General features: G+C 39.9%; 1 protein-coding gene across 1 annotated transcript in view; it reads right to left on the bottom strand.

Annotated features, from left to right (window-relative positions):
* Window positions 1-3117, bottom strand: part of igf2bp1 (insulin-like growth factor 2 mRNA binding protein 1) — a 78086-nt gene extending 74969 nt beyond the window's left edge. The window contains exons 1-2 of the mRNA XM_030140102.1: window positions 2943-3117; window positions 1807-1867 (exon numbers count right to left, since the gene is read on the bottom strand). Of these exons, the coding sequence (XP_029995962.1) occupies window positions 1807-1867; window positions 2943-3117 (236 nt within the window). The remainder of the gene's footprint in view (window positions 1-1806; window positions 1868-2942) is intronic.
* Between the last annotated feature and the right edge of the window lie 8758 nt (window positions 3118-11875).

Consider the following 11875-nt stretch of genomic DNA (forward strand, 5'->3'; position numbering starts at 1 on the left):
AGTCTGTGCGTGGACGCACCACGTGCTGTGGATCCACGGAAGGCCTCTCACCTCGCCCACGGTGGCCCCTGTCTCACAAATCACCTTTATCATTACGACTCTTCAAGGTTATTGGGGGGGGGGGGTGCTGTGTGACACTCCTCACCATGAGAATTATTTACGGAGCCCTTGTGCGGGGGGGGGGGGGGGGTTACTGAGACATTACAGCTGCCATGTTGCTTCCCTGAGCCTGTCAATGACCTGGTTCACTTTGGATCCATGATGCAAGCCCCTCTGTCTTCACCCATTTCCATACAGACCCCCCCACCCCCCGGGGGAAGGAGGTTCTAACAGCCATGTTAGAATATTTCTGGTGCGCTGTGGGAAAGCTCGGTGCGCGCCCACCAAAACAGGCAGAAATGTACAAATTCTCCAATTTTTATGCCAAAACACAATGTTACAGATAACAGCAATGTGATACATTTTATTTGTAGCCAATACCGAATTACTGAAGTGAAATCTATGCTCTCTGGCCATTTTGATCAGGATCCACACGTAAGCACACATGTGGCCAAATGGCGGAACATGGAGACGCGCGCGCACTGCTCACCTCGTATCTGTGCCAAAGGTTACAGCCGTGAATGATGGGCTACAGGAGAATTCCATAATAGTGTTTAAAACAGGTCAGGTGTGGATGTGGCCAGGCAGCAGCTGACCCACACTGGACTTTATCCACTGGACCCAGAATATTTCAATGTTAAAAAAAAAAAAAAAAAAAAAAAAAAGGAGGAAACAAACACCAAACCATGGGAGGATTGTTTCCAATTCCGCATTTACTATTCACACATGCGAAATAGCTTCTCTGTTAGATGATATTTAAAACACTTTTCCTAATACTTAATAAAATAAATAAATAAAAAAATAATAATTGCAACTACCCCTTAAAATTAAACACACATATCTGGATTTTACAAAAAAAATACACAAAATTTAACAGATAATCAATGTTCGATTTATTGTACATTAATTCAGTCAAGACTCCATTAATTAGACGAGGCATAATATAAAGTCACATTTTAGCTGCAATTATTTTCAAAGGAAAAAAACTAAAAAAAAAATTTTTTTTAAAATCGAGCAACAGTTCACATTATTGTGTCTAAAATCAATATTTTTAATGTAAGAGTTCTGTCGTGCTCATGTTAACATAAAAGAATATGCATGTAGATGGGGGTGGGAGGCGCAAATCCGCATAATAAAGGCTGCGGTAACAAAAGTTTAATAACTATCCAGGTGTATCCATGAGGCTCGGATTATTCCTGGTGGATCTGTGGGTGTAAAATCCATTTTTCTGTATCAGAGACTCCACATTCATGGGCTTGCAGCCTGGATATAGGAGCAGCATAGAAACCAACTGAATGACTTTGCAAAGAATGTTATATTCTCATTTTTCATACTTTAGTCCGTACCAACCAAACACTACCTTTAAAAAGAAAATAAAAAAATACACTAAACACCTACAGCACACAGTCCAACAGGCGTCACTGACACTTCAGTTTACACAGCAATGGCCGACAAAGTTGATCTACAGAAAAACAACCATACACAACCAAAACTACAACCGCACTACCCTTGGAAAAAAAACACAAACGGCGTCACACACAAAGGACACACACGGCTGCGTGTTCAGGCAACACTTACGTAGGAATAAAATGTAAAATGTTCAGTATAAATCCACAAGGAAAGGCCTTGGCATGGTGATGCAACACATGAAAGGGGGTTTAGAGCTGGGGGGAAGGGGGCAGGGTTTAGCTCAATATTGTTCAGTACCTTTGCTTCTTTGGGACGGAGTGCTCGACCTCAATACATTTCCCTTGAAGTTCCACTTTACCTGAAAATAAAGAAAAAGTATGGTCAGAACACACCAGGGCTACATGCTAACTAGCTACTGCAGGCCTGTGTGTGGGGAGGTGGGGGGCATGGTGTATTAAGGGTACATAGCTACTGTGAAAGACTACCTCCAGCTAACTTTTAGAGCCACGCCATATTGAAGTACAAAGAAACCAAAGTAAGCAGGAGGCCGATGGTTCCGGGAACAGGACAGGACTGAAACAGAACTCATTCAGTTGTGTAGATGTGCTGGTCTGCGCCCCCACAATGACCCATGGAACCCCGAAGACACACACACTGATGATGATTTGATTCTGACCGGTACTGGTGTTCTGAAATGATTTAAAGTGTGCATCCACTTGCTGTTCAGTGATGGTGTGTTCCGTTAGAGGCGGACTGACTATGGCGACCTTGGCCGCCGTTATATGGAGGAACCATGAGAACAGATGGAACACAGAACCACCAGGAACACAACATCCGAAAAAATGGTGGCACTCAGCGGTGTATTTTGGATCGGTGGTGGTGTGAGGCCTGCTTTGGTCAGTTCCACGGGCTCAGAGCGTTTTCTATCTTTGTCATAGTATGGAGTACCGGCTTAAAGGGGGAGGGGAGCCGCTCTATTCTATATCACAGCTCCGTGGGCTGCAAGACACGAACACCCCACATGCACATTTAGACTAAAATACACATCGCATTTAGCACAGCATCACAAATGTCCTCATTCGTTCCAGATTACAAAACCTAGCAGTTGTGTCCGTTCAGGCTTTTACTGTATAGATTTACGTTTACACTACGTGCGTCCCTCCCCCTGCAAAAGTTGAATCGCTCCCCAGGGCGTGTAGCTCCACGCGCACACGGCCATGCATTAAGTCAACATGTGGAAAATAATTGTGCGATTTTATTTATGTGCAGAATGTAGATGTAAAAGCCTCGCGGGTGTGCTGACAGTGGAGCCGAAGCTCAGCGGTGGATGTGGGCATGCGTCCGTGCACAACACCGGCGAACGGAGCGGAGCACTAGAATGAATGAAACTAAAGTGTCGGAGGCTCCGCGGTCAGGAGTCCTGTTCAACTCACCAGATAGATTCTCGATAGCCTTCATGGCCCAGTGGTCATCCGGGCAGTCCACAAAAGCATAGCCGGTTTTCATTAGAAACTGTCCAGAGTAGGGGATCTTGTGGTCGTCAAAGGTTTTACCTAAGTCTTCGGCAGTCACGCTTTCGCCTAGATTCCCAATGTACAGCTTGTGCATGGTGGTAATTATTTTTCCCCCCAAGTCCAAAACGAAAAATGTACGCAATAACTGAAATTAAAGCCGACGAAAAAGTTTCTCTGCTGGATTTTAATAGCGCAACAAGATACTGTCACACTTGCAAACAGTAAATTAAAGTGAAAATCACGCCAGAGGGGAAAATATCTGCAAAGAAAAATAAGATCTAAAAAATACAAATCGAAAACAATTATTTGGGCTACTACAGGCAGAGAACTGAAGTAAAAAATTATCTGAAAATAGTAAACCCAGTGGATAACGGTTAATTTCTGTGTAAATCCAGTGGAATAAGTGGATGTGGGTCCGTGGACTGGAGCCGGTCCGGATCAACCCGCAGATTCAGCCTCTGTCTGTGGAGGAGGTGGTCGGGTGGGTTTAATGATGGTCTATGGTGGAAGAGTGGGAAAAACTATGGCGGGATCAGGTCGGGAGAAGTGTTTTCCTCTCTCTCCGCCTCTCTCTCTCCAGTTTTGTGGCCGTTCCTCTGTCAGCGGTCCGCCCGCTGCCGGCTGAGCCTGACGCCGCCCCTCCGACTCCAATTCACGTTTTTTTTTTTTTTTTTTTTTTTTTTTTTTTGCAAAGAGGAAACCACGTGGTCTATTTGGAGTAGGTTAGAGGAGGAAGGGGAGGGGGCATCCCCTCATCCTGGGGTATTCACCAGATGAGCGCGTGTGTACTAGCTTATGTGCACGCGCATGGGTACACAAACCGAGACCCCTGCTTATGAGCCGAGCGCGCCGCCGTCTGTACTGTACTTGTGGCCAGCGCAGCCTGCGTGCCGAGCCGTGCCGAGCTGGGGCTTTTATGCAACACGACGTAGCCACACATGCGCTTAGTACACCTCAGCTCGTGCAAGCGAGGATGAGGCTGTAAACAGACCAGATTTCAAGACTCAGTAATGTGAGCTAAAAGCTAATACCTGGCGAGTTGTTGGTGTAACCCCCCCCCACACACACACACACACACACACACACACAGGTCTTAGTGAAGGCCTAGGTGGTCATGACCAACTCACATTTAAATAACAAGGAACCGCCTGCTAATTCTATAGCCCCGCACCCCCACCCTCTGCCGTTCCCGCCCTCTGGATGAAGATGATGCGTAGTAAAGCAGTTTGTGCTCACAATGTTACATAAATGACCCACGGTGAACCTCGGCCTCTGAACAAAAGGTCCGGGGGCCCATTCTGCTCCAGGGTCCGCGAGGGTGTAGCCAGTGGACCCTGTGGAATCACCGTCCTCCGACCACGCCCCCCACTGAAACAATGAAATAATCACCGAGCCCAGTTGTGGAAGGAGGGGGCACAACATGGAAGTGTCCCACCTACCTGTTTGTAAATACAGTCAAATGTTACTGTGTCGGTGAAGGCCGTGACATCCAACAGGCAGAACCAAGTTTGAGTCCCCCCTAGACACACACTAGCAGACATGACACTGTCCTTTTATTCTGTTTTTTATCATATTCTTACATGTTGGGTGTACTGGTAGTGACTATGGCGCAGCTGCCGAGCTTCAGCCCCGCACACGTCGCACGCCCCCTGCGTGGATGGCAGTTTCTAAGATGGCGGTGGTGGAGCAGGCTCGGGCCTACCTCTACCCGCTCACAGACACCATAGACGTGTCTGTTGTGGTGCTCATGGCTGCTCTGTGCCTGAAGCTGCCTCTGTGTTTGGTGTGCATGGGGTGGGCTACAGCAGCGCATTGAAACGCCTCTTTACGGTGTGCGAATGACTTAGTAGCCGTACTGTATTGGAGCCGCCGACATGCTTATGGTTCCGCCTGGTTAGAAAATGGCTCCTGACTCCCACACAAAATGGATCCACGCTCCTCTACTGGTTGCACATAAACTACCGCCTAATCGTGGAAATATTTCGATTGTGAGAGATAAAAAATCCTGCTAACGTATCTGTAATTTCATTTTGCGCAGACACATTTTTGCTGTTGTGTCCATATTTGTGTGTGAATGCATCAGAGCAGAGGTTCAACATGGCGGACAGTCAGTGGGAAATACAGCAGATCTATAACCGGTTCACCTGAGAGAATATATGTACGTTAGCTTAAAATGTCTTACATGACCAGCCGTGAAGGTGTAATATTACAACAAAATTAGAGAGGAATAGACAGTTCTTACCATAGAGGTTATAATTGAGATTATTTCAAGGTGTAAAGCATGAAAATATAGTTATGACAGCTGTACAATTATTATTTTTCTACTAAATTCTGCAAACATTTTAGGCGGTTATAGTATGACATTACGTACACACATTACATATACAATATCCTTATTGTGTGAACTGTGTGACTAAAACACTCCAGTTCAAGTCAACCTCTCCCCCTCCTGAAATGTCTCAAAGCAAAGCCCCTCCCCCCTATGTTTCTCTCTCTCTCGCTCTCTCTCTCTCACACACACACACACACACACACACATATATATATATATATATATATATATATATATATATATATATATATATATATATATATATATATATATATACATATAAACAAACATAACACTCTCCCACTTGTGTCCCATTGTGTGGTGAGGTCACAAGCACGTGAGGGTTTCTAGGGTTTCCAAGGGTCAAATAACCACGAAGGATGGATGTGTTTTTAGGCTCAACATAGAACAAGAATGAGTGAAAAATAATTATTTGGGTTATGTCTGTTAATTAAAATGTTGAATGAGATAAAGTAACTGAAAGTAAATTAGGCATTAACTAGGATATTTTAGGCTTTTTACCTAGTTATTTGAACAAGCTGAGCATGCTCACTGTCCTTTTTTTTCACACTTTTAGAAAATGGCATGCCATGTGTTTTCCCCTCCTACTGTATATATTAATTTATTTATAATAATTTCTCCTTTTCAATTTAGTTCAGTTAAGTATAAGACTAGGCCTAATTTATTTATTCCATAATGGGTGATTATTTAGAAACTGGTGATCTGATTGGGAGAGTTCAGTAAATGAAAAAGCACAATAGAATGAGAAAACTTTGTTACATACAGAGCTAGAAGTATTAAAATGTATCCAGTCAAAATTGTGTACATTTTCACACACGTTCACAAAGGGTACATTATGTTTAAAAAGTGCAGGTAGAGTTCTGACTGTGTGTATATATATATATATATATATATATATATATATATATATATATATATATATATATATATATATATATATATATATATATATGGTTGGATTCCAGTCAGTTGCACTTGTCTGTTCACATGTCGAACAGCCTCTGGTGTAAACCCAAACTTCCTTGTTTGTTTTACATACATGCAGCATTATCTTAAAACAGTCACTAAGGACATGTGGGAGGTCATATAATACTCTTAATACTCTTTGCATAGTATGCGTTGTGTAGAATTTGTGTGTTATGCTTATAATTTGTCAACTTTTACTGTTAACTCCTTATGTTAACTCTTTTTCATTTGTTTTGTGTTAAATAATACTATTCCCTCTATAACAGTGTGTCTCTTGCAAACATACCATTAATGGACTGTTCACTTTACCAGCTGTTTGAAATGAATATGCCCTTCTCAAGGGCTTATAAGATGTTCTTATCTGTTTTCACAAAGGGGCAGAGTAAAAAAAAAAAAAAAACAGCCGCCCTTAGGCACAAAAAGCAATATTTAATACCTGCAATATTTGAAAAACGTTTTCCTAATACAAACAATCCATGTTACACAAAGCAGAGCATTCATTTGTCATACAAGAAGCTTCAAATGCTTCTCTATAAGTCAAACTGTTTTTTTTTTTTTTCTTTTTAATTTCTTAAAGTATGTGTGAAAAAGGTAAATGTAAACTGAACCTTTTATTGTTCCACCTGAGCCTGTATAACCATGATCCCAACACTGGTCTGGAAAATGTCCCTTCTTCTGTTTCCTTCAACCACCTCTTAACAAACCCTATTCGCTCTGTTCTTCTGTCTTTCTTTATTGCTTCTCTGCTGTATCCAATCCATATGCGAATAGCAAGGTTTGCAGATTAAAGAGTAAATGTTAATTGTGGCTTCATATAAACATGTTATCCTGTGATAATCCTCTGGATGCCTCAGAGGAAGCAACATAGGACTTATTTCAGTTCATCCTAAACTCTGTCTATAGGCGTCACAAGACTGTCAACAGTCTTGCCTTGTGTGTGTTTTGGGGGAGGGACTGATAGGCAGAGGTCAAAGGTCAAAGGTCAAAGGCTGCAGCAGCGAAACAGGATGAATTGGGCAGGAATGCAGAAGGAGGAGACAAAGTACCTCACGAAATGCAAAGGGGTTAATGTTCATCTTTTTCTCTGCATTGCCTTTTTTCTTTTCCTTATTTCTGCACTGCATGTAATGTTATATAAGTTGTTAATCATTCACTTTGTCATCCCTTCGTAATGAGGCATCAGGGGCTGAACTCCAAATGATCAAGACCTTCAGTCTTCAAGGAACTAGAACCTTTTCATTCAATGTAAATCAGTCAATCAAAATTGAATTATATAGCACAAAATCATAACAAAAGTTATTTCATGGCACTTTACATATACAGCTGGTCGAAACCAGACTCTTAGACCAATTTACAGACACCCAACAGAATTCTCCAGGATCAAAGACTTGGTGACAGTGGTGAGGAAAAACTTCCTTTTAACAGGTAGAAACCTCAAGCAAACCCCAGCTCGTGGAAGATGGTCGTCTGCCTTGACCAGTTGGGGTTAAAGAGAGAGGGTTAAAGGAAGAGATAGAGATTGGAGGAGAAGGGTGGAAAGTGGGGGAGACACATGGATGCACAGCAAGCTGAATTAGAGCTGTTAAAAAGTAGATCAGGTGGTGCTGGTAAACTTACCAATAGCAAGAACTAATGTCCATAACTGTTCATACTACTACATCAAATACAAGTATTAACAGTGGCTATACTATTACTGCAACTGTTAGCACAAATAATAGAAACCTCTACCATTTATGTAACGATATAATAAACACTATCTCAACCAGGCTAGATGGATAAATGAGTGATGAAGATGAAGGCAGAAAAGAAGCAGGACCACAGCAGCAGGTCCAGAGATGATCCAGGGAATACCTGTGAGGTGAATATTTGTCCAGTACAGTTAAAAACCTTTAGCTTCACTTCATGTTTCTTCATCTGACATAGTCAACATGGAAACATCCTCTCCTTTTGTAAGCAAACAATTATTAGTCATGAATAAATAAACACATAAAATGTTATTTAGTTTCTGCAGATGTTTCAATCTGTTTTCAATCTTGATAATTTTGGCATTTACACAAGGTAAAAAGAAGCCATTCCAAATATTCCAATTAAAAAAACATCATAAAAATGTTTGAATGTCCATGTATTGTTATTCAAGAGTTATTAAAAACAGCTGAACTCAGCGCATTCTACTAATATACCATCAACCAATCAAACTGTGATGCAAAAACCTCACAAGACAAAAAAACTATATACAGAGAAATCTTCTGCTCAAAATTCTTCGCAATTATTGCACAATTTTCTCATTTTAAGTGAACTTCTGCATTAGGAAATCTCTAATTCCTGTTTTTAGATTGTTATGTTAGTACTGTTATACACATCTGTGTGGTTTATGACTTTGTTTTGAAATTTGTTGTTGAAGACAAAAATCAGAGGTGAAAGAAGAAACAGAAATACAGACTGTGGTTCAAGCAGAAGTACTGATTCAAATTCTTTATTGCATTAAAAGTGCCAAAGACCAGGCTCTGAGTTGTCCTTGAGGTATAATAGTCAAAAGTCGTTGTCTGAAGGACTTCTCTAGGAGCTATTTGTGTCCAAAGCTTTAAAACTTTAACTTAACTCTAATAAGTAAATGAGTTTTCAATGTCAGTAACAGACCTCGAAATATTCTGATGTTTTTTCTCCTCAGTTCAGTCTGTTTTATGTATGTTTCATGTGATATACACTGATGAATAGCCTGCATCAACGCCTAATTTTTTCTACATGTTATTGTTTAATCTGTTTAGGTTGAAACTGATGAATTGATGCCAGAATAAAAGCAGTAGGAAGAAGAGCCATACAGAAAAACTGTGAAAGTTAGAAAAAAAAAAAAACAACAACTCTGGGCCATATTCGCTGTTAAGAACTTTCTTCTTAAAAGCCTGAAAACACAAACAGTTTTCACATATTTCACTTCTTTCTTTTGTTGGACTTACTATTAGGTCTGAACAGAATCTGTGGCCACAGCTAAAACAATGGTTTGCATCAGATCGGGCAAAGGAACAGGAATATTTAATTTATTCTAAGACTAAGAATGATCACACAATTTCTCAATTTAACTGTATTAAGTCTATTTTTAATTACTCTGAATAACTGTGGTCTTTATCTGCAGTCATTCTAGTTTGAAGTAAAACATGTTTAGTCCATTAGCAGGTTGGTTATACTCAAGAATATAAAATTCTTGTAAAGCGGTTTAATGATGGTGTAGACCAGAGCCAGAATCACCTGTTAAGATGGGAAAGTTAGCATGTGGAAAGAGAAAACACAAATCCTCCAACCACTCTTTCACGAGGCTTAAACAGTCTTTGTTTTGGAGAAGAACCTCAATGTTGAAGCTTCAGAATTTTTTTTCCTTTGCTGCATTTCCAGGTGTGCTGTGAAGCCTCTAAATCCCACAGGTAGAAGAAAAAACTGTTGTGTAACCTCAGTGAGATCCTGCAGAAACAAACGGTGAGCAGCGCATCCTCATTAGATGCTCCGATCTGTACTGCAACGATGAGGCTGAAAACAGTCTCTACAGTCTGAAAAATAAAAAAAAAAAAACACGGAAAATAATGAGATCCAGGCATCGTTTTCCATAAATTAATGTGAAAACATGACGCACAGTAGTTTGGAATGGAGCAAAATGTGCATCAGACTGATTACAAGTAATAGTTTCATGTATTGAACCAGACTCTGCAGGCCTTTTTGGTTTTCCGCTCCTGCTCCTTTGCTACGTCAGATGTTCAAGTGAACGGTGGATGCCACTCGTGTGTGAACCCTCTTCCTGTGTGCACTTAATAATGTGATGATTGCATGTATTCAGGACCCACAGACAGATTGTTAGTGCCTGAATGTTATTCCTGTCCAGTTTTTGCCTATTACTTCTCCACTGTCTGTGTAATAGACACACAGCTGCTCTGAACTTTGACCTCCTCACTGCTGGGATCTGCCAGTGAGTGTCATCTAGAAAAGACAGGTTGAAACTGTTCTGGTGAAAACCCATGCGTACATATTTACTACATTACTATTAGTGGATGTATATTACACACCCAAAAGCAGAAGGCAAACATTCTCAAATAGAACCAAACTGTCTCTTATTATAAAGTCATCCACCAGTGGGGTAAACACATCCTGCTTGGATAGGGCTCTTACAACTAGAAAAAAGTCCAGTCACTGATAGACTGTAATGGATGTTAAAACTAGAATAAAAATGGAAAAAAAACACCTACAAAAACAGGTATTTAAGTCAGCCTTACAGTTGTTTCAGTGCATATCTCTGTCTCAGATTGTGTTTTATCACTGGGATTGGCCATTACTTGAGATGAATAGTGGTTAAATCTTTAGCTGTATTAATATATTAAAACAAAGTTCAATCTGTTGTCTTCAAATGAAATTATGTCTGGCAGTGCTAAGTTGTATAAAAAAAAAAAAAAAAGTTGTAGCAGAAGCTAAAACACCTGTTAATACTGAGAAGTCAAACTGCAGAAGGAGAAAAGGTGAACTGGAGCTGTGGTTTACACTTCAAAAAAGGAAAAACAAAAACATTGTGTCTCAGATTTGAGTCTTTTTTTCCAGAAAAAAAGAAGAAAAATAATGTCAAACATGTTTTTCAATAGGAAGGAAACCCCATTTTAATGTTGTTTTAATCAGATTTTCCAGTAATGATGAGCTAGATTTAGAAAAAGAAAGAAAGAAAGAAAGAAAGACAGTCCTTTCCCAGTAGATGTGTTTGCAGTGTGGGTTGTGGGCCTCAGGTGATCTGCACATTTCTGCTCCAATTCCCAAAATCTACTTCCAATAAAAGTAATGTAATGAATACTGTCACGACTATCCACAGGTCTTAAACTGAATTTCTGAGAAAACGTCTTTCAATCAAATGAGAAATAAGATACAATAATATAGAATAGATTTGTGTATCTGGGCATTGAGAATATACATTTTCAACAAGGAGCACAGAAGTGACTTCATTCTTTACCTTAAACAGATAAAGTATGACTTTGTCTAAAAGTTAATTTATTATCATGTGATCTTGATCAGCAGATAAAAGGAAGATCACAGGACATAGATAAAATAAAAAGCAATATTAATACTCAAACTTAAATAACCTACATTTATTTGTAGAACTGTATACATTCAGATTATTTCAGTGTAAAAAGGAAACTTGTGAAATGACAGTATAATCTGTTATGAACAAATACTCAAATCAGTTTTAATGATCCTGTCTCCATGTTTTAATAGTTCATATCTTTGGCAACTGAGTAACAACATTATTCCAAAAAAAGCTGTAATGAAAAAAACTATACATGAAAACCCAATTATTTAACATAAAACATAACTGTACGATGTCAGTCAGTTTCTCCTGTTCACTTTAAAATAGTTTCTTCCAAACTCATTCATTTAAAAACTACATGTGTCTAAATTATATTCACATCCTTCTGGTGATTTTTTTTATGGTTTGTCATAAGGAGTCACACACCTTAAACTTAGAGGAAATTAACTGTGTAATGTAATTTATCATCTGTCAACTGATTAT

The sequence above is a fragment of the Sphaeramia orbicularis genome, chromosome 8, assembly GCF_902148855.1.
Source record: "Sphaeramia orbicularis chromosome 8, fSphaOr1.1, whole genome shotgun sequence".
Lineage (NCBI taxonomy): Eukaryota > Metazoa > Chordata > Actinopteri > Kurtiformes > Apogonidae > Sphaeramia > Sphaeramia orbicularis.